General features: G+C 35.7%; 1 protein-coding gene across 1 annotated transcript in view; it reads left to right on the top strand.

Annotated features, from left to right (window-relative positions):
- Positions 1-4,507: 4,507 nt before the first annotated feature.
- Positions 4,508-23,995, top strand: part of APOB (apolipoprotein B) — a gene marked incomplete at both ends in the record, with an annotated part of 36,032 nt that continues 16,544 nt past the window's right edge. Inside the window, 21 exons of the mRNA XM_081997245.1 lie at positions 4,508-4,565; positions 6,273-6,311; positions 8,759-8,874; positions 9,969-10,114; positions 11,153-11,306; positions 11,475-11,630; positions 12,612-12,736; positions 12,924-13,009; positions 13,775-13,994; positions 14,991-15,218; positions 15,411-15,528; positions 15,651-15,797; positions 16,871-17,082; positions 17,414-17,651; positions 18,193-18,369; positions 18,670-18,861; positions 19,618-19,785; positions 20,957-21,168; positions 21,677-21,859; positions 22,087-22,208; positions 22,798-23,008. Of these exons, the coding sequence (XP_081853371.1) occupies positions 4,508-4,565; positions 6,273-6,311; positions 8,759-8,874; positions 9,969-10,114; positions 11,153-11,306; positions 11,475-11,630; positions 12,612-12,736; positions 12,924-13,009; positions 13,775-13,994; positions 14,991-15,218; positions 15,411-15,528; positions 15,651-15,797; positions 16,871-17,082; positions 17,414-17,651; positions 18,193-18,369; positions 18,670-18,861; positions 19,618-19,785; positions 20,957-21,168; positions 21,677-21,859; positions 22,087-22,208; positions 22,798-23,008 (3,308 nt within the window). The remainder of the gene's footprint in view (positions 4,566-6,272; positions 6,312-8,758; positions 8,875-9,968; positions 10,115-11,152; positions 11,307-11,474; positions 11,631-12,611; positions 12,737-12,923; positions 13,010-13,774; positions 13,995-14,990; positions 15,219-15,410; positions 15,529-15,650; positions 15,798-16,870; positions 17,083-17,413; positions 17,652-18,192; positions 18,370-18,669; positions 18,862-19,617; positions 19,786-20,956; positions 21,169-21,676; positions 21,860-22,086; positions 22,209-22,797; positions 23,009-23,995) is intronic.

Below are 23,995 nucleotides of genomic sequence, written 5' to 3' on the forward strand. Positions count from 1 at the left end.
TTTCAGATGAGTGGATGCAGCTTCCTCCGTGCAGCTGTGGAAAAAAGTGTAGTGAAGTGAAGTCTGAAGACAAAATTTCATAAAAGAAATTGTTCTTTCTAGAATCAAATCTAGAATCTGAATGTCGGGAGAACTGCTACAACTAAGACTTTGCAAAAAATAGAGTGTTAATGTACAGTATGGCTAAGAAACAAATTTGAAGCCCAAATCCTATCAGTTTTCTATTTAATGGTATTCATATGAAAATCCCTAAATAAAACAGAAGTGTTACAAAGATGCATACATTTATACTGGAAAGAAGCAGTTCAGTAAATGTACAGTACTGTGGAGGCCACCAAGACGTGCCATACGTACCATAAATACAGGACACCATAGCATGCATCATGGTATAGGAGCTATTAAAAACGCTTTCCCATGCTGACTCCCAGCTATATGCTGGCATTAATTTACTGTGCTCAGTTTCCATAGCTTTTGTAGATTCTACAGGTGACTGTGACAATCAAATCCATTTTCATTTTAAGTGACTCATATGTACAATGTGCCATGGCTTATAACGGAGAGCTTAAGCAATTTGAAAGTAAGTAATACCTGTACTCAGTCCTGAGCCCTGGTCCCTGCTACATGTATTATGTTTGCATTTAATCCACATGTGCAATACATCCATAGCTGAACCTAGGACTTCGTCCACCAGGTACATGTCCCAATGTGCACAGGTCTTATTTCATTATTTACTTGTTCAATTTTCTGGCTCTACAAACCACATCATGGCTACATAGTAGTCCAGGTTCATCAGAAAGGCTGCTCCCAACCGGAATTACATGTAGCTTTATACATAAGACGCTTATACATGGGATCAAACCCTCTCTCATGATGGCAAAGCAGGAAACTTGGTCATCAACTTCTCAAGCAAGTGCTGTAGTTCCAGTGGAAATGCAGCTGTTCCAGTCATTTAGAGTACAGTAATGCACCCAAATACATAACTTCTTCATCTACGTGTGAGTCCATGAAGGACAAAACAGCAAATGATCACACCTTCTTCATTTAATTGGACTCCACTGTAGAAGGTTCAGAGCACCCTGATCTAGTAAAATCTGTTTTGAGTGTGGAGTTGGATGAGATGACTTTTAGAGGTCCCTTCCAAATTAAGTTGATTCTACGATTCTACGATTGCTACGGCTTCCACATCATGTCAGAGATTTTCGGCATCCATAATATCCATGCACAGATTATCTCTCTGTACAAAATTAATTCAGCATATCAGAAGTACTGTCATACTGCCTACACTTCTTAAGACCATTGATTCAGTTCGTACACAGTCGGTCTGATGAACGCATGTAGTGGACTTTATGAACACCAAGTCCATGCATGTGTGTGTGACACCTTCAGTTTATAAATCGGTCTTTACAGATATGAACTGCACTTACTCTGTGTTCTACAAAGAATCTGTGCGTGTTCTGTTTTTCATTTTTAGGTACTACCAACTTATGAACATACAGAACATCCTAAACCAACAGCAAGATTTTTAGGAAAGGAAGAAGACATAATTGGCAAAATTCATGAAATGTATGACAGCTCCAGCTAGCTTATTTCAACAGCATTAATGAATGCCCTGCATTTTCCTCGATAAGCCATGAAACTTCATTTCAGTAATGGTTAGTTACCAGATGTTGATGACGTTTTTATGTCCTTTAGGGCATTTTTCCCTCAGCAAGTTCTCCTGGAAAAAAGGTGTGAAATGTCCAGAAATAGTTCTTTTCTCAATAAAATTTGATCATTGTTTTAAAATAATTTTTAATATTGGTATTTAAGTTTTTGAAGGGAATGGTGAATAAACTTAATGGTCTTTGGCAGTACCTAGTGCTTCAGCAGTGCTACCTTACCATGGTGAGAACCAAGGCCCAAACTGCCCCTATTTCTGAGTAATATGGACTAAATGAAAAAAAAAAAACAAAACCAACATGGAACACAGCACTCACCTCAGATGGTTTGTTCCAAAGACAGTTGGAGAACTTCCATTTAAGTGTTTGTTTTTCAGATCAGGACCAAATCTGTGCAGATTATAGATATACAGCATATACCAAAGACTGGAGCTACTTCCAGTATAAAATATCAGGGAGTAAAGTTTGATGTTTCTGTCATCCTTTTTCTCTTCAAATCTGTACCAATACCCTCTGCATGTCTCTGTCATATAGAGTGCAAAAGATGCAAAGAGGTAAGACCTGTGATACAGTCACTGGGCTTCAGAATGATTCCATCTCCAAAGTCTTAATTTCACTTCCAAGAGATGCACTCGGAGGAGAGTGGGACTTAGCCAAAAGTAACTGAGAAACACAAAGAATGAAATGCGATAATATGATTTTTAAAAGATTGATGTGGATAGTAAACTGTGTTCCGAGGTCAAAGCCCACAATTTCATAGAAATAACTGAAATAAGAACTTCATGTTGTCTAACTCCATGTGAATATTGACTTCTTCTAATGAACTGAAAGCATGGGGATTCCTTGATGATTTAATAAATAAAAGTACTCTGTGGCATTTTGTGGCACCTGTTGTGAAAAAAATGCTGTCCCTTGACTAGGTAATACAGCAATATAAACCTGTCACAGTAGAGTGGTGCACCCATGTTACCTGCATGCTTATGGGCTGAGCAATAACTTCTGTAATCTCTTTATGTCCATGCGACGTCATATTAACACAATCAGTCAGCCTCAGCTGGAGCCCAGATAACCACCTGAAGGCAGTGAGGAGACACAGACAAAATAAGAAGATAGCTAACAAATACCTGAATGCTGGACACTCCAGAGCTCCATTTATCTGCAGTGCTAAAGTGAACAAATAAATAGATTTTAAGTCATAATCCACATCTCTTGACGTTTGAATGCAGAAAGGGATCAAATGCTATGGGCAAAAATATGATATTTTTGTACAGTCTCTTTGGTAGAATCATTCTACAATGTAAAATCATTGTTACATATCACAACACATATTAAGGTGGTTGTGGACACAAAACTAAACAAAAATCTATGTTGCTTTTTGGAAGTAAAAACCAATAATCTCCTATTGGTTGTTCTATTGTATCTGTGGTTGGTATAAACCAAGGACAGAAACCAAAATGGAAAATTCTAAAAAATGCTTTCTTCATGATGCTCCCAATACTGATGAATCCACAAAAGAAATTTCTGCAAGAAATCTCTCTGAAATGGCATGCTTTTGTTAATGTCATCAGGCAAAATCCTAATTACAAGGAAGATGTCTCCTTTACTGGAACGTACGCCCCATTGTACATCAATGCTTACCATTTGGCTTAACTGATGTTAGGAGTTACATGATCATAGTGCATCCTGGGAATGTATCCCAACTATGAAGTCCAAGAGAGAAAGGGTCTGAAGGAATAAGAGACTTTAAAGATAACCACTGTGATGCATGGTAACATCATAATATTTCAAGGGAAAATAAATTATCACTTAGCTAAGCCAAAATTTGATTTTTTATTCAACAAGCAAAGAGGAAATATTTTTATTTGGGAATGTCAAAACTTTTCCATTTGATCAGATATATGAAAATTAAATTTACTGAACAAAATATCCTTAACTATTTCAATAGTCATTTTTTTTACTGCAGTTAGCTTTGATAGATACGAGTAGAGAAAGAATTCAAACAACTAGAATTTCTCATGACATAAACCCAGTCTTTTTTACCGATATACATATTCATAAAAGGGTTTGTCTGTATTTTAATCAGGTTTATCTTCTTAATTCAGATAAATTTTATTATCTTATTTTCATATTTTTGCTATTATTAGCAAACAAGAGAAATTGAATCTAAAAATAATGAAACAAAAGAATTATGCAGAATTTACTTTCAACATCAATATGTCCTGATTTACTGGAATATTGCAAGTAAATGTAAAATTATTTTTAGAATGGCATATGACAAATTTTGGTACAAGAAAGAAAAAAATCTTAAACTTCCATTCTCCTGCCTGTAAAGGGAAGATGTCTAAATTGCACAATAGTCATTTTCTCAAATACCCTTAAACGCCTCAACATCTGTACTGAAAGCATGCCGCAGTAATCATTTCTTGCAGCTATAATTTATGCATTGTAATCGTTCCTATGTAGATGTGGGAAATTTATTTGAATACATTGTCAGAGTCTGTAGCTGAGGGATTTTGCTTCTAAAACTCTTGTTGAAGAAACAAACAGTGAACTGGAAGAGTGACTTATCTCCGGTATATGCTCAGTCTTCTGCCTTCGGGGACTCCCAGCAACCAAAGCAGAGCATTGTCTGGAGCGCAGTGAGGATCTGGGACTCTCACCTTTGGACCTTTGGCAATTTGCTCTGAGCTTTCTAAACCGTTTGCCTCAGCTGCTTGCCACAGACTATATAAATGGAGGTCCAAGTCAGAAGGCTCATTCTCCCTCTGAGGCGGTAGGGAAGAGGTGAAGAGGGGAGGGAAGGAAAAACGGAGGAAAAGAAGGAGCAGCAAGAGGGTTCGGGGCTCACCATGGGCCCTGTGCAGCTCTTGCTGCTCTTGCTGCTGCTCAGCAGTGGTGTTCTCACACGTAAGTACTGCCTTTTATGCTAGTGCTTTTTGCTACTTTATTTATGAGCATTTATGTTAAAACAACACTAATGCAAAAATCAACAGGACAATGGATTATAGAATTAAAGAGGGCAAATGTGGCAAAGGTATCATCTCTTCCTTTTGTAGGACTGGGCAGTTGTAAGAGGAGTCCAGCATAGAAAAAGTCACAAATGTCATCAGGTGTCTTTGATCAGATTTAATGTATTTTGCAACTTGTAGGGAATTCACATAATTTATTTTGGCCTAATGTTTTTTCTGTAATACTGTCCTTTTAAACCCTCATGGAGATACTGTAGCTTGGAGATACCATACAGATTTATCCCGGCTGTTACTAAACTATTTTGCGGTAAATGTGAAGACAGAGCACAATAAAGCAAAATGTCTTTGGCAGGTGGCAATACTGACATTTGAAATACAGTTTTGTGTTAAAGGGACATAGTCATCAGTAGTAGTAGCAAAAGAAGTAGGCCAGTAGAGTTTTTGTTCCTAAGATCTGAAAAGACAGCCTAGATGGATATGGTGCTGTGGATTGTGAGCTATCCTTGCTTCCCAAGAAGTGGCTTTTTAGAATACGACACTATAGTATTACTTAAGACTTCAGGAACCTTAAGGAGGAAAGTGAGTCCAGGGCCAATTATGCAGGTCTGGTTTTGTGTGCAGATTGATTCCATCATAAATACACCTTTGTTGAACTAATATTCTGTTGTTGACTGATGTTATACAATTTTAAAGGATTCACTTGTTTCTAATGGTTATTAATAAAGTTATTGCTGTTACTGTTGCAATAGTAATAGTAATATTGCTGTTGCTGTTACTGTAACTAATGTGACACTCTATTTCTAGAGTGGTCAACCTTAGAATTCCCAGAATGAAAACTTGGAAAGTGTGCAGTGAATATTGTGAAAAGTGCTGGCATTCATGTGTTACATCCCAAAGAATGACATAGCATCAAATGAAGCCAGCAAATTTACTAGATCATATTTTATTTTATGTTATTTTATTGTATTGTATTGTGTTGTATTTTATAAAGAGTTATATAGCACATACCTAAGATTGGAGCAAATGATTCTTCTTAACTTGAATAGGTTTCTAGTCAGTGTCCTTTTCCTGCAAAGAATGAACTCTCAATATTCAGAAAAGATTTAATAGCAGGCAATTGTAGTATTAATCGTGAAAGCTGTCTTTTTAAATATACAAGCAGCAAAATATAGCTGTTCATCCATTATGCAGTATTTTTGCGTGCTCAAATAGACTAAAATTTTAGTGAACCATGTTATATGGTGCATTTCATCTGTCTACTTCTACATTTCTTGCCCATCATTTATAAACTTTCAATTTCACATAACATAGGGCTTTTAAAAATTCTTGTTAACCTATAATCTTTTCCTTCTCAGTTTAAATCAAAATAATTTAATTCAGTGACTTAAAGATCCCATTCTGAAGTCTTAGTTCACAATATCAAGGCAACTACTGCAACTCCCTTTAGATTTGACTCTCTACTGTCAATGTTAGTAGTAGCTTTATTATGTACAACAGTATGCCAAAATACATCAAAAGTTGGCATGAATTGAAAAGATCTTACAATGAAAATGTAGTATACCCATTTATATTTCCATAGCCCTTGTTTTATATATAGCTACAAACTGCTTTTCCGCCTTTTAATTTTTGTTTTTATTCTTTACAGAAGAAGAACCACCTGAAAGTGGAAATCCAGGATGTTCAAGTAACTGATTTCTTGCATCTGCTTTTGTTATCTTATGTCACTATATGAATTGAATACATCTTTCAAAACTTGACTTTTCCTATTCCATAAATCTCTTCTTCTGAAATAACTGAAACAAAAGTGATAGCAATATTCTGAAGTCTTTTTTGCCATTTATTTTAGGTATTTACTTTTCCATAAGGCTTGGCTCAAAGAATTTCAAAAGTTTCCTAAGACTGGAGAAGCCGAGACTGAGTTTCTAAACTTTTAAAAATCTCGCATTAAGAAACTGCTTTCCGCTGTTTTGCTGATTTCTTAATTGTCAGGTGCAAATTCCTCAATCTAGAAATCCTTGTTCATCAGATGTGAAGCTTTAGCAGTAAGGCTATATACATTACACTTTATCATGGGCAGCATCTCACTGCTCATTTACCCTTCACAGTGGCTTCTAAACACACAGAATTGCACTTGGATATCTAACTAGATACCTGTAGAATAAATCATCAACTCTGTCAGCAAGGACAGCAATTTCTTTAAACAAGTCAAGACTCAGGAAATGCTGACTTTATGCCCTATCTTTGTAATGAACTCTGACTGGCCCTGACTCCTTGGTTAGATACATAATGTTCCACCATAGGGTCAAAGTACCGAATGAGTTGTTTTGTTCTTTGTCCCTTTGGATCATCAGGATTTCCCTTGTTGGATACTTTAGCACCATCTCCAGGCAAAATTGGGTTTATTTCAGCTGCCTGAACCAACTCAAAGACTACTGGGCTTCATTGCCAATTTCTTGTTTAGTTTTGATACAGTAAATTATTTGGTATTTGCATTTCTAATTTTATCTTTTCCCTATTCCTTTTCCATTTGTTTCTGTTTAAAAGCAGTAAAACAAACAATAACTAGCCATTTGGCTTTAGTGTAGTAGATACTGGCATTGCAAAAATTTCTGAAAATGTACAGTTAAGCAATGTTATAGTCCAGGATAGCCAAAAGTGACAGGGATAGTGTTGAATTGTTTTACAGCTGTTAATTTTAATGTTAATTAGATAACTTAATTCAGTTTTCAGATATTTGTAAGATGCTGATTACTGTATGATGGCTAGTATTTATTATATTAATTCTGTTTAGCAATTACATGAAAGTAACATCAGTTAAAACACTATTAAAGTATGTAAAGTTTATAAAAGTGATAGTCCAAGGAGGAAATTCAAGATTTATAGTACTATTCTATTCTCCTCTCTAAGTATGCAATTCTGTGACATAAAGGGCAAGATGACATCGCTGTTGGCCTCTGCCATGACAAATATTTTATAAAAGGCAAAGAGTAAGCTACATTCATGGCAAGTATAGGGAGGCAAAATCATACAGATTTGATGGTGGGCGTGTGGGTTTACACTGAGATGACTTTACCTTTTTTTCTGCTATAAATGCAGATCAGGATTCTAATATGTTCAGTCACAAATAACCACAGAAGTGCAATTTAGGAAATTGCTTTTCACTCAGGATCACAACAATGTCACAGTCCCAGTGAGTTGCTCAGTCTAAACAGAGGGAACAGTAACTTCGGGTTCGGATAGACCTAAACTGCTCTAACATAGTCACTTAAAATGCCTGATCATCCTGCGTTTAGTTTAAAATGATGCCTGCAGTTATAATGGGAGTGAATTGTAATTGAGGACTTTAGCCTACGTTATGCATTCCAGACACCAAAAGATCTTATATCCCTGTGTTTGACACTGAGACAATTTTTTTTTTTTTTTTATGCCTCTATTACCACATTTCTTCCTGCTTCTAGGGTTTAAAATTACAGATGAATTGCCTCTGAAAGCAACAGGGACAGTTTAAACACAGGTGAAATTCATCCCATTAAAGAAGCCCATTAGGTTTTGGAGCTTCCTTTGATAAAAAGAGAAATTTCTGCAAATACATGCCTCCTGCCTTATTCTTACTCATAATGTAGTGCTTTTTCCTTGTTCTGGATGCTCTTTATATAACTAAAGTTTATCTCCATTAAAAACAGCCTACTCTAGTAAAATTTGCTGATCTAGTAAGTGAGTTAGAGCAGATGATGTTTCAAGAGAGTCTATGACAGAAAGATACTCTTGTCGATTCAGGTGAAATGGTATTGAGGAATGCTAGTTCCTCAACGGAAATTAACTTTAATGGGGCATGATTGGAAGGCCAGATGGGGTCATATTGTCATATCTTATCAAACAGAGCAGGGTACCCCAAAACTTATGCTTCCCCCACAAGTTTTGTCTTATGCTTCAGAAAGTATCCAACTGACACAAAGGCATTACTTCTTTGTCCGAAAGCTGTTCTGTAAAAAGGAATAATGGGAGGGTCCTCATGTCTTCCTTCATATGTGGCATTCGTTTTAGTTACACAACACTAAGCGTGTATTGTAAGGATCTACATAAGCATATCCTACCCAAGTCATAACAGCACTCTTGTTTCCCCAATTGCAGAAGATGCAACTAGATTTAAACACCTCAGAAAATATGTTTACTTATATGAAGCAGAAACATCAAATGGAATCACGGGAACAGCAGATTCTCGAAGTGGTTCAAAGATCACTTGCAAGGTAGGAAAAAAGGAGTTAATACAAGGGATCATGGGAGATGGCAGCTGGGGAGCATCCATCAATGTTTTTCCAAACAAGATCATTCTTTTGAAAGGCACATGTTGAGAATCCTGAAGACTAAGCCCTCCCTGTCCTAGACAGAAGTCACTGAGGGTGGCAGAAGTCCTTCATACCACTGTGCCAGTGCATTTCTATCCTGACCTGTCTGTACTTTTACAAGAGAGAGGGGGAAGACCTAGTAGTTCATTTTTCCGTAGCTCCCAGGCTGAGTCTACCAGTGTCCATCAAACAATTATAGTTGAACTAAAACAGTTCATTGATGCCATGAAGACCACTTGATGGCCTGTTGATGGTAACAGTCAAGCCAGGATCAGGGCTGTAAGAGGTCCCATAGGCCATTAAACTACCCAGTGTCACTCCATCTTGCACAAAACTTTCCCATCATGGAATTTTTCTGAAATGAAGTAAATGGGGAAAATATTTTTATTTAGCACACACTGTTCTGACAGAGTCTAAACATTGATCAGTTTAGTGACTCTTGTTTTCATACAGTTCTAATACTAGAAATTTTCAGAACCTAAGCTGCTTGTTTACAGTGTATATAGTATACCCCATGCCATTAGCCAAGCAAATACCCGCTTGCACAGAATCACAGAACCACAGAATCACTAAGGTTGGAAAGAACCTTGAAGATCATCAAGTCCAACCATTAACCCAACGCCATGTACCCTAAACCATGTCCTGAAGCGCCACATCCACACATTTTTTGAACACTTCCAGAGATGGTGACTCCACCACCTCCCTGGGCAGCCTGTTCCAATGCTTGACCACCCTCTCGGTGAAGAAATTTTTCCTAATATCCAATCTAAACCTCCCCTGGCACAACTTGAGGCCATTTCATATGCTTTCACATCTTCCCCCTCAAGTTACCTTAAGCTTTTTAGAGTACTTTGGAATCTTTCCCAACCACTGCTATATCAGGGTGATTCTGACTTTACAAACCCAAGGAATATCATATTTTCAAAACTGTAACTGGATGATCCTGGAAACGTGATAATGAAAAAAGGATAAACACATCATATTTGTGTTTTCAGGTTGAACTGGAGGTACCACAGCTGTGCCACTTCATCCTGAGGACAATGCATTGCTCCCTGAGGGAAACATTTGGTGTTGACACTGAGGGAAGGGCCATGTTGAAAAAGTCAAAGAACTCTGAGGACTTTGCAAATGCCATGTCCAAGTAAGCAATGTCAATTTTCATCAGTACTCGTAGCCTCAACATGGAACAGGCTGCAACGTTACAGTCCACCCTGACTATGTTTGTCCAGGCATAGAACACATTTCATGATAACATAGTAGATTTATAAAGTGATTCTGCAGCAAAACTCTCCCTGATATAATTTAGGGCTACCTTGGCACAGTTCTCAATTGCTAGCAGGAAAGTTTTTTTCCCTCCAGAATTTTCACCTGGAATGCTTTTGTCATTTTTATCACCTGCATCAGGAAACTGTTGGGTAGTCCCCTAAAAGATTATTGGAAGTGGAATGTTCCTTCTTGTAAGCAAATTCTCAAATGTTTATGTGCAGCCATTTTAAGATAATTTTCCTTTGCTGACATGGTAGAATGACTGTGCAATAGAAAGGCATTTTAGACTGAAGTCCAGATTTCCTATCACGATCTTTAATGACCTATGCAACTTATCTTTTCCATACTTACCTGCTTTCGTAATTTACTGCTACTATTCCCTCCACCCAACTAATCTGTAGTGCTTGTCAGTCATGTTTTACTCACGCACCTTCACACTTGTTTCAGTGCCTCGGTATCCACTCAATCTTGTTTCACAAGCCATAGATCTCAAAACAATTTGAGACAATGTTAAAATATGTTTCTCAGGAAACAATCAAGGTTTTATTTAAAGACTGCAGCTAGTAGAGAATCCTTCCCATCATTTTGTAGCCTGTTGCAGTAGTTAATAATTACCTCATTCTAAAAATTTTCTTATCTCATCTCTGAATTTGTGCAAGTTCAACTTCCAGCCATTGCTCTTGACATTTGTTTGTCCTTAGATGACGTAGTCTGCTGATATCAGAATGTCCTTGGTTAGAATTTTGCTGCTTTAATAGTAATACTTGCTAATAGTAACAACAGTGAATAGTTACTTATGATAGACCAAGATAAACATGATGCTTTAGCTATACCCCAGCAGTTTATTGATAATATGTTCTTCACTGGGTGGCTTTAATGTTATTTCATACTAATGTTGTGGTTTTTGGGGCAGGCATGAGCTAAAATTCATCATTCAGGATGGAGCAAAAGTCAAGCTGTATCCAGAGAAGGATGAACTTCTGAATGTACTGAATCTCAAGAGAGGGATCATCTCAGCTCTACTTGTGCCAACAGAAACAGTAGAAAACATAAAAACAATTTCAATGGTAGGTGTTTTGAAAGCATTCACTTTATTTCCTTAACAAATAGTAGAGTTACTCTTGAACATCATTTTCAAAAGACCTGGAAATTCAGATGAGAAAGGGTGCCTTTCAGCTAGATCAGAAAATGTCTGACAGCATGAACAAAGACACTGATTTCTGTCTTCTTTCCAGGATACTGTATACGGAAAGTGTGACAGTGAAGTTGAATTCAAATCTAGAAAAGGAAATGTTGCAGAAGATATTTCAATTAACAGGGACCTGAAAGCCTGTGACAACTTCAGTCCAATCAGAGATTATGTCAGCCCTATTGCCATTGTAAAGGGACTAGTAAGTATACAATTAAAAAATATATGATGTAATATTCTTCACTATATCACTTAAAATGATAAACAACTACTACAACAACTAAATTTCATATTTATCTTCTAGAAGCTTAAATAGGTTTTCTGCATTGTTGCATTAGATCAGATTGTGGTTTTGTTGGCACTCAATAGAGAAAAACAGATGCAGACAGAGAGTGTATTTATTTTCTTTCATGTTCTTTTCATTATTTTTTAAAGGAGAGCTTTTCATAGACAGAGTTTGTACTGTTGATTATGCGATTTTTAGTTTTGTGGGTCAAAATTTTCAACATTCCAATTTTATGTATAACACGTAGTCCATCAAAACCCTGATGTGTATATGATGTGCAGGAGGAGAGGGCTCTAAATGCCCTGAAGTAAATGGTTTGTCATGCTGTTCAGGCTACATGTTAATCCACAATGATCAAATGCAGTTGCTTGCATGAATATTGTCAGGTTTCTTCCTGCTATCATGACACCTGTGCTTTTGAGTGTTTTCCCTTAAAAAAAAATAATTAGGATTTCATATCATGCTAAAAACACATTTTATAAATTCTGCCACTTCCACAACTTGTTGTAGAAATCTTTAGAATTTGTGTAATGAGTGAAATTAAAAAGAGCATCAACCATTACAAGGGGCCTGAACTACTTTAAAAATTACAGGCTGGTTTCTATGAAGGAGTCCTTTGTTGCAAGCAGCAAGGGATCAATCATGAAGTAACTACTAAGCCAAACACCTCAATAAGGCCTAAGGGAAAATTTCAGTGGGATTTTTGCCTGTGAAGAGACTTAAGACTAAAGATTGATCGTGCACAATTTTGTCTTTGTGTGAGAATGTTTCCAGTTATGCACCATTGTTTCCAATATGCTGCAACTGCTAATATTACAGTAAAACTACAGCAGCCTTTAAAACTATGTTTGTTTCCTATACTATTTGGTCAAATGACTGCCAAACTCCATTTTACAGAACATCCCATTATCTACTCTTCTAAGGAGCACTCAATTCTGTCATTACAATATTGATGCAAAGAAAAGGCATATAAGAGATGCTGTCTGCAGTGAAAAACACCTCTTTCTGCCTTCTTCCTACAAGTAGGTTGTTCACTATTTACCATTACTCTTTATTTATAAATATTCTTTTTATATAGTGATGTATCCCATTCTGGCCTGACTTCATCCCCAAATATCCATTTTGTTCTCAAGGAGACAGGAGGCATGGCAAGACCCCTCAAAGGTACTTAGACTCAACTAAAACACTGAATTTTTCTTTGTTTGCTAGAAATCGCTACGGTGTGATGACAGAGGTCAACCAGACATTGAAGCTTGAAGACACCCCAAAGACCAATAACAGAAATTTTGATGAAGGTATAGCTGCAATTCTCAGTAATACAAATATGGGGACAAAATACAAATACAGGCTAAATACAGGGACAATTTTTTTTTTAAACAGTGAATGAATTAAAGATGCAGTTATGGGGACCAAAACAATTAATAATTTTTAATAGAATTTGATCAATTTAGTCGGGAAAAATGTTGGGGTATAAAATGGGAAAACAAGAAAAGTTTAAAAACAATTTAATTTGAAATAATCTTTCTTTTTACATTTTAGTTTTGAAATTATTCTTTATAATTAAAAATTTATAACTTGCTTGGAAAGTAATTTTAATCTTATTGGAAATTAGTTTAATGAACTCTTTTTAGCTAACCATAATTTCTTATGCAACTCTTAGATTCAGCTGCCAAATGTAAACAGTCCATGATTACTATATATTTGGTTCTGAAACACACTTCTTTGACATGCGGTTGTTATTTCTAATCATTACATATTTCTCCTAAGATATATTCATTAAAAGTTGAAAAAGCAAACTGCTAGTATAAAAGGTGTTAAGGAATCATCTTCATGAATATTTAAAAGAATTTATGCAAATAGGTGGTTTTCAACTTTTGGGAGAATTACATTTAAATTCCACTCCATTATTTTTAGAAACAGTTCAGCTGTTTAACTTCAACAGTTATCATATAAAATAATCTGCAGAGCTTATAGTTATACTGAATGTATGACTGGAAGACGAAAATGAACATAGCCCCTTGATAAAGACATAAAGAATGCAATTTTTTTTTAATTGCTAGATGAACTGGAAGAGAAAGGACTTGCGCTGGAAAGTATAGATGCCAAATTTCCCAGGCAGGGGGATGCTGTTCTGAAAACCCTTCAGGATCTGCAGAAACTTACAGCCTCCCAACAGAACCAGCAGAGAGCAAGACTCTTTTACAGATTTGTTTCTGGACTTAGAAGTTTACATAACACCACTCTTGGCTCTCTCGTACCAAAGATGATGGAAACGTCAAGGTATGTTACAACAGTTCCTTGTGCAAGTACACCACATGTCAATGCCATCGCAAACCCATTCTAAACTTGATGATTTGCTGCAAGAGATTTTAAATTAGAGGTTAATTAGATGTAAAGAGTGTTTTTCAGAAGGATATGTATCATCAGAATTATCTAGGGACAGAAATAAGGAGGAGAAAATAAAACCTGTGGATTTCACATTTTTCCATCAGAAATGCTCAGTTGTTAATTGGAACTTGAACATTAAATATATGAGAACAGGATAAGAATTCAAATAGATCTGAAAGTTCTAGCCTTCTATGAAGAATTAATATATATCTTCCAAACTTAATGGAGAAGCTGAGCTATAAATTAGAGTATAACACAGCCCAGCACAAGGTTTTTCTCCCCACCACCATCCCAAGCGTGTATGCCAGACGCAATCCTGTGGATACGTTATTATAGCCAAATGCCTTTCATGGAGTTTTGCTCAAGGACAATAACTGTAATTCCAAACTCCCAAGTCTGACTTATAGCAAAGAACACGATTTTGGAAGTGAGATTTTTGGAGACATGGAAGGCCACAATTCTTTGGTCTGACCCTGCCCTCCGCTCCCCACCTTTACTCTTCTGTTCTAGCCAGACTTGAGTCAATTTACATATATTTATGTCCTCAGTCTGTAGAGGGACTAGAGCCTCAGTCTGTTTCAATATATTATATTATAGTACTTAAAGTTGTAGGAAAGTCTGTTGTGGAGAAAAAAAAGATACGTCTGTGTAATGATACACATTGATGCTTTTCTGTTGTTCTAATCATGTTATTAATTAGTATAACTTGTAAAACTAAGAATCTTCTTTTTGATAAGCAATTGTGTGATTTGCTTCCAGTCATGCATAAGCATATCTTTTATATTGACACCTAAACAAACCTGTCAAATGTTTATTTCAAACATGGAACATGCAGTGGTAAGTGCAAACAGGGAATTAATTAATCAAAGTGATCTCTTTCCCTTTCAGTTCCATCACAGTTCAGGCCCTGACTCAGTGTGGGACTCCAGAGTGCTATGGTGCAGTCCTTCAATTACTGAGAACTGGAAATGTGAATCCGCTTCTGGTAGACCTGGTCACATACACCCTGGGACTATTGCCTTCTCCAACTCCGAAAAGAATACGGGAAATACTTAACATGGCCCAGTATCAGCCAAGTAGAGCTTCTTTTTATGGCTTGAGTCATGCTGTTACTAAGTAAGTAATGATAGCATGTATTTGTACAAAATAACCTCAAGAAAATATTACAATGCTTAGAGTAAACCCTAAGAATAGTCACATTTTGAGGACTTTTTGTTATTCTCATTAATTTGCTCTTTGTGAATAAAAAATAAATAGACATTTCCTGTTTTCTCCTTTTGTTTCTAATGTGTTTCTCTATTTCTTTAGGTTCTACAACGAGAAGATAATTGTGACAGAGGAAATCACAGATGTTGCAGACTTCATGGTATCACTGCTTGGCACTGATTGTTCTGGGGAAGATGAACTCACATACCTTACACTTCGGGTATTTTTATTTCCTTCTTTCCTTATGCAGGCTATTATTTTAAATTGTAGTGCATATATTACTCTACTTCTCTTGGTGGAGAAAAAATATTTATCATCTTTCTGTGTTTTCACCACTGACAGGCTATTGGAAACATGGGTGCAGTAATGGAGAAAGCTAAACCCAACCTGAAATCTTTTCTGAAGACATGTATCAGAAATGAAGCTGCATCACTTTCAGTTCAGAAAGCAGCCATCCAGGCATTCAGGAAAATGACTATTACTGAAGAGGTAAATTGGGTCACAAGAACCAGCATAAACTGTGTTCAGTTCACCTTGACTGTTCACAGTAGTTATTGGATACACAAAAACATTCCCATTATTTCATAGTTTTGCTATCTCCTTTTTAGCTGTCTCCAGCTTTTTTAGAACTCCTTGTGTTTGTTTAGTTTCCATACATATATCTGAGAAGTTCTGCAGACTTCTGACGTAGTGGGTGTTGCTCCTTTGAGATGGAGTTGGCTTGTATAGACAGTCTCAGTTTAAATGGGAAGTTTGGATCTGTTCCTGTTAGAGTGTCTTAAATGGAGTTCTACTTATTTAAAGGTGGTTTTAACTAACAAATTACCCCGGATTTAAATAGATTTAACTAAGAAAAAATCAGGTTCCTATTTTATACTGGCATTTTGTTGTCATTTTATTAATAGTACTGGTTAGATTTATGTTTACATTACAGTGACATTAAAGTACCTCTACAGAATGTGTGTCGTTATACAGAGCACTTCAGCTTAGTGTAGTAAAATAGTTTCAATATCAAAAAGTTTCTACTCTAAGAGACATACTCTTGTTCCCAGACAAGGCTTAATGAGTCTAGGAACCTGGGAAACACCTGGAACTCACATCCTCAGATTCAGTTTAATTTAAGACATTTAAATTTTAAAATTATTATTTATTTTCAAACTATGATTTTAGTTTTTCTGCAACAAGATTTTGATTATTTTCTTTTCCTAAATTAAATTATCTTTTTTTTCCAAATTTTGAGAATATGTCTGCAGACCAGAACACTTCTGATTCCCAACAATCAAAACTCAGCATTCTAAACACAAAAGTAACCTGCCAGATATAGGATAAGAAAATAAGTTTTAATAAAACCATAAATTCTATGACATTTTCTAGCAAAAGAAACTTTATCAAAATAGCTTCAATGAAATATTTTTGATCAGTTATAGAAATAAGGTATAGAAACAGTTACACAGTCCTGAAAAAATTACATGCTGGAAATTATTTCATTCTATATATTCCCCAAAGAGTTTAGCAATATCATCTACTAGCCAACTTATCAGTGCAAACTTTTCTCTATATAGGACCGTTCAGCACTTCTGAAAGCATTCCAAGAAGGGGATGCACCTACAGACAAACGTCTAGCAGCCTATCTCATACTGATGAAAAATCCTTCCCCAAGCGATCTTGCAAAGATTTTGAGAGTCCTCACAAAGGAGAAGAACGAGCAAGTGAAAAGCTTTATTGCTTCACACATTGCCAACATCTTAGACTCTGAAGAAGTAGGCATTGAAGAGTAAGTAAAATTTAGTTATATGCTGGTCTCCTAGGAAGAGCAAAGTTCTGACCATAATTGCAGTGGTAGTTATTTAGCAGCGCATTTTATGTTTGTTTTCTTTGTTTGAACAAGCACATCAGCTGAGTGAATGTATGGCTTGGTCAGAGCAGTGCCAGCTTACAGTCTTTCCCGTCTTATTTTTACTGTTAATATGTGCAGAAACCTAGCTGTTTACAATCACCTCAGTTGTATGAATGTCTGCAAGTGACACAATAAATCCCTCAACTAAGACTAAATGAGGTTTCGGAATTTATACTAATCATATTTGCATTGCTGTCCTCTTTCCTAGTCTAAAAAGTCGAGTTGAAGAAGCTTTGAAAGGAAACCAGGTCCCAACAGCCAAAGATTTCAGAAAATTCTCACAAAATTATCAGATTTCCAAAAGAGTTTCTGTACCTGGAGTTGATCCTGTCTCTGCCAAAGTAGAGGGAAATGTGGTATTTGATCCAAACAGCTATGTTCCTAAAGAGACCATGCTAAAAACCACCCTGAATGCATATGGATTTGGCCCAAGCGATATCTTTGAGGTACAGTAATTATCAAAAACTTCTGCTAGTATTCAGCTGTTTTCTTTCTCATTTCTGTTTTCTTATAACAACTTTCTCTGAATAGTGTATTGTTTATACAAGCTTTGGGAGAAATCTAAAGATCACTATGTTTACAAGGGGACTTTCATTTGATCTCAATGGGCTTTAGAGCAAGCCATCCATTATGTGATGTCACCACTGACTGAATGGATGACGCTGTTGAAGTTATTAAAGGCCTCAACTAGGGTAAAATGAACCCATCTGTAACAAACTGACTTCATGCTAATGAATCATCATACTGGCACATTGAAATGCTCAAAGTAGGTTTTAAGTGAGATACAGCCTATGTGTAGGTTTTTTGTTGGACCTCACCACAGAGATAAAATTAATTGTAAGACCTAGTATTCCGTATCTTCCCTTAAGAATCATAGACTTGTAAGATACACTTTAAATGCATTGTTTGTTCCCCAGAAAGTCTGTTATAAAGCTCCAAAGAAGTGGGGAAACCGTCTCAGTTCTTGCATTGTCCTGTTCGTTTTAGCTTGGCTTGGATGGAAGGGGGTTTGAACCAACACTGGAAGCTCTGTTCGGAGAGAAGGGATTTTTCCCCGACACTGCAAGCAAGGCCTTGTACTGGGTTGACGGCAGAGCACCAAAGCAGGTTTCCAAGGCACTTTTTGACTATTTTGGTTACTCCCAGGATGGCAAGCAGGATCAGGTACAGCTTGAAAACATTCTCTGTGCAGCACGGCATTCCTATCTTTACACAATAATTACAGCACTTCCCTCTTTATTCTATATGAGCCTTCTCCTCTTCTGGTACGCTAAAATAAAAATCCTTAATGCTATTTAAGAATGTTTTTTTCTTACTTGTATGTGGGAGGGGCCTTTGTCTGTAGAGAAATCTGTAAGAAGTGCATGTGCAGATTAGCTGACATTCAGTAACTAACCATTCTAGATTCATGGTCTTACAGATTTCTCATATATCTGTTTTACTACATTGTGACTGAATTTTCAGGATATCATGAAAGGAATAATGCTTAACCTTGAAAAATTGATAAAAGAACTGGGCAACAAGGAAGCTCCTGAAGGAAGAGCATATATGAGAATCCTGGGAGAAGAACTTGGGTACATGAAACTCAATGATTTCAAATTGCTGGGAAGCATGATTTTAAAGAGTCTTAAAACTCTTCAGACTATTCCCGAAATGGTATGTTTCTGATGCACCAATGTGTATTATTAATTTGGGTTTTTCTACAGGATTTTTTTAAGATTTAGGTTGTGTTTACCTATTGTATAAATAATGAAGTTTTGATACCATCATGAAATTAAAATTATTTAAAATAAAGTATCCAGGTTTAGTCTGAAGGACTCTGAGAAATCCATGAAGACTCCTCAATAACCAAGTGGAGTCCTTCTGGAAGATGGGAGAGAGGAAGGAAAAGGGCAAGGTTCAGATCTTATTGTATGACTGAGATATCTACTGGAACAATGCCTAAAATCTTAGTGTTGGCCATTATGTTATACTATTAAATTTCTAACTATGAAAATGTATATTAATATTAAGCAATAATTCATCATGTTAAAAGGAAAAGAACATTAGTACAGTTTAGGAATATTTGGTAAAACCCTTCTTTCATGGAAGTAAAAAAGTGCTTTGCCATTGACTTTGGGGAAGTCAGAATGTTACATGTTATCTAAGCCAATTCAGCTTTGTATGTGTATGTCAGGGTAGATGACCCATGTGTGGTAAAATCTAGTGTTTGTTTAAAGCTGAGATTTTGATAAACAGTCTTTAGTATATTTTTTGAAACAAGGAATCTGTAGAAATTAGATTCTGTACACTACCTGAAATTAATTTTTGGATTATACAGTTACAATCATTCCATGATCTATTTTTAAAGTATGAAATGTGTGTATTCCAAAGTGTAATTTGTTAGTGTTCATTTCCTTGTTTGATTCACAGATTGCACAAGCCATCTCAAAAGGTATTGACAGGGATTTATTTGTCCACTACTTGTTCATGGACAATGAGTTTGAGCTCCCAACTGGAGCAGGTTTGCAACTGAAATTTGCCTTGTCTGGAATAGCGACACCTGGGGCCAAAGTAGCTGTGAAGCTTCATCAAAAAAGTGTAAGTTTCAACAGCTGTCTATATTTTGTCTCCTCCTAATAATCTACAATCTCATTTAGGGATAAAAGTGTAACACCAGAAGAATTTTAAAGACTACAAAATACCCTTGAAATGAAAAAAACAAATTACTTATTATAGGTGTCCATTTAATTTGTGGATGACATTTACATTAAAGTAAGAAGTAATACTTATAATAACTTATGAGGCATAATAAAATTTATGAATTAAAAGTATTTTAATCACCCTTTCAAAAATAATCCCTTTAATCTTTGTTTATTTCTCGCTTCCTGTTCTCAAATGAGAATAGTACAAAATCTACAGCATGTGAATTTGCTGTTCAAACCAGTTCATAAAAAATGTTGATCTGTCCAATGCAAAATGAAAATTTTTATTTTCAATGGAAAGAAATATTGAAAATTGGATTAAATGAAATGTTTTTTATCTGAAAGGAAGCATTTCATATTTGTAACAATTCAAGAGCATTTGAAAGAAAATTAATTATCCAGTTAAAATATAAAAATTAAATTAAATATTCCCATTCTTTTTTACTTTTTAATAGCTATTTTTCTCTAATTTAAGTCAATAATTTATATAAATTTCTCAATAGTTTCAGTTCACCTAAGCTTTTAATTTCCCACCATATACCCAATTTAAGTAAAAATAGAAAAATAAGTCCTCAAATTTAGTACTGGTTGCCTTTTAGTTACCTTTGGAATCTTTTCCAGAATTTTGCATTCTATCCCTTCTTTCTGTAATGGCCAAACCAAAAGCTTGAAAATAAGTTGTTTTCTGTTTAGAGAAATTAAAATCTTGGATCCATTTCTGTTTTGTCAAATACTTTATTCATTGTATTAGAAAATTGCTATTTTTTTTTACAATGGAAAACTGGCTTTTGTCTTCAGATTTAAAAATACATGCAAATAGCTCCATGTACAAAATCTTTCTGAAGCATGAGTATTTTTACATTAAAGTAGGTAAGGTTCCTTCGTGTATATTTCTTACGTTATAGCTACCACTTACGTGGTCCTTCTGCTTATGTGACTTGGGAATGAAATTTTTTGAATATATATAAAACCTACCTCTAGATTATCACGAATATTAAATTTATTTTATAAAACCAGTAAGAAGTGTATTGGACAAATAAATACACCGTTTTGTTTCTATTAAATAGATGCAAGCAGAACTCATTGCTAAACCTTCTGTAGCAATTGAGTTTGTAACACACCTGGGAGTAAGCATGCCTGAATTTGCTAGAAGTGGCATGGAGATGAACTCTAATATATTCCATGAGTCTGGAATTGAAGCACATGTTAGTATGAAAGCTGGACAGCTGAAATTCAGCATTCCTGCTCCGAAGACGCCAACAAAGCTCCTCAGTATCAGGTAATGAGAACTGAATGAGAACTTTCAAGGCTATGTTCTTCCCTTCTCTTCTTGGTTTTTATTGTAATGGAATTGAGAGGCTAGGGCAGGCATGAAGACATTTTCAGTTCGGAAAAATCCCAGACATTGTAAAACTGGGATAACTTGTTTTGTAAGATAAGCAAATAGCCCAGATAAGCGTCAACTGGGAGTCATGGCTTACGGATTCTTTAATTGTCACTGTTTTCTGAATTTTTCAACAAGACTCATACCATTTCCTTTTTTTTTTCTTTCACATAAAATTATTATAATAACAATGCTTATTTTTAGGTTGAATTTAAATGAACTACTAACATTAATTTTAGAGAATTATAATTATCAATAATAATAAAACGATCATTTAACCACCAAATGTTATTTCATTAAGACCCTACCTTAAGAAGTGATTTTTATTCAGAAAATAACCTTGTTAACAGGACAATGTCTGTACACCTGTCTTGGGAATAAATGGCTCACTTTTCTGTTCCAGCAATACACTACATTTGGTGTCTTCAGCCAAAACTGAAGAGATTCCACCTCTGATTGAGAACCGAGAAACCTGGACTTCTTGCAAGCCTTTCATTCCTGGCCTAAATTTCTGTTCCAAATTATTGTACTCTAATGCCAGTGCCACAGAAGCAGCTCCATATTATCCCTTGACTGGAGAATCCAGGTAAGTCATATCAGCTTTAACCATGTTTATTTTGTGTTAACTAACCTTCCCTCTTAGGGCTTAGTATCTACAGTAACCTGTCACATGAAGCTTACCTTTAAAAATCTTTAAAAATCGACTGGTAGGAGCTGGTCAGAAAGAGAGCTCTTGAGAACTGTATGATTCCTCCTGTTTGTGGTCATGGACAAAATGGTTATTTACAATATATTTGTTTACTCCTTCCTTAGACTTGAAGTTGAAATAGTGCCCACAGGTGAAGTGAAGGAATACTCTGCAAGTGCAAACTATGACCTGCAGAGAGAGGGAAATGACCTGATAGACACTTTAAAGTTTGGTGTCCAAGCAGAAGGTAAGAGTCTGAAAAAGCAATATGATTTAGCTCAGTTTTGAACTGTGTCATTTAATGGGAAAAGAAATTTGTATGAATAAATCATAACAGAATTTTTAACAGTATGAAATAGAATAGCATTTTCACACCCATATAGGCCAACATTTTAACTTGCATTTCATTATATGTATGCAATGCCAGTGCAAGATTTTCATGATCAGATGATGATTTTGTATCCCAAAAATGTTTCTGCATGATTTAAATAAAAGTGTGATGTTGGTGAATGGAAGCAAGGAAGAAGAGAAGTTAATGGGTTCTATATAAGCAAGAGAAAAGTATAATTTCTGATGAAATATGGAAGTAAAGCATAGGAATTGAGAAGAACGGCATAAACAGCAAATTTTTCAAAGGGAGAATCTGTGAGATGGCAAATTTACGTAACAAAAGTAGCAACGGGATTAGTGGATCAACCCACAGCATGATTCGTCAAAGGTTACTTTAGCTCTTCAGGGTGATATAATTTCCAGTTGATCCTTTTTTATTCTCCTTTTAAGAAAAGTCCAAACAGATTCTATAGTCAGGAATAATAGAAGTATATTATATTTTCCAGGTTTAAAGCAGCATGAGGCCACATTGACCTTCAGGTACAACAGAGACAGAAAGATTTTGACCAGTGATGTCCACATTCCAGATGTTGATGTTGACTTCGGTACAAACTTCAGAATTACTGATGAATCCATTCCTGGGAAGAAAGCATATACCTTTGTCTTAGACTTTAACAACAAGAAGATTTCTGAAGTTACTCTTACTGGCCACATAAGGTAACTCAGAAAACAACTTAGGCTTTTACAGATACTTTTGAATAAGATAGCCGAAGGTTTTATTGAAGGTAGAAAATTTTGGAAATTTTATCCCATTTTAGAGAAATTGCTTATATAGAGAGACATATAAACTTGTAATTCAAACCCTCTTTAAAAACCCTTCAAGTATTTTATTTGTAATCCATCATATATACATCAAATAAATACATCTAATACACCAACTGATGTTACCTACTAGATGTATATATATAACTTGTATTACAAGTTCCTTGAGCTAATTCTTCCATGTTTGCACACACATGACTACAAGAATGATATTGTACTAGTGTTATTGCAGGTGTGATAAACCAAGGATATAAACAAGGCAAGGTTTGTTCAGAGAGGTATTATCTTTTACTGGGTATGTTTGGCTCTAAAAAAAGTTATTACATCTCCCCATGAAGAAATCTAATGGCACTCAATAAGCAACAAAACCAAAAATAACTGAGAGCTTCCTGTAAAAATTCCCACGCTGCATGATGAGAATATTTCCGGGAACATCTACAGGGGAGCTAACAAAAATGTTCAGCCTGCCAGGGTTTCTAAAATTGTCTGCCTCACAAGCCCATAGTGAAATGAGCTGATCACATTCTTTAATAAACCTCAATCTTCCATGGAATTCTGTGATCTTGATGGTGCCCCGGGGAGTCTTTGTCTTTGCTGTTCATGCAGAATTGCCTCTGATATCAGTGGGAGCTTTGGACAGATGTCAGGGACCTCAATTCCCTTTCATGTGCACTAACATAATATTAGAAGTTTGCTCAAGTCAACAAAGTTACAGAGATATAAAATAAATGTGAATCAAGGAAAATGAAACCCAGTGGCATAATATGTTTTGTCAAGTGTTTTGTTTCTGTGTGATTCATGGCCACAGTCTGTATCCTTAATAGAGAATTCAGCTTGAGTAAGGAGTTCAGAATTTTGTTCAGGTACAACTTTACCAAGACA

This window comes from Phaethon aethereus, assembly GCF_964289735.1.
Source record: "Phaethon aethereus genome assembly, chromosome: 3".
NCBI classification, from domain to species: Eukaryota; Metazoa; Chordata; class Aves; order Phaethontiformes; family Phaethontidae; genus Phaethon; species Phaethon aethereus.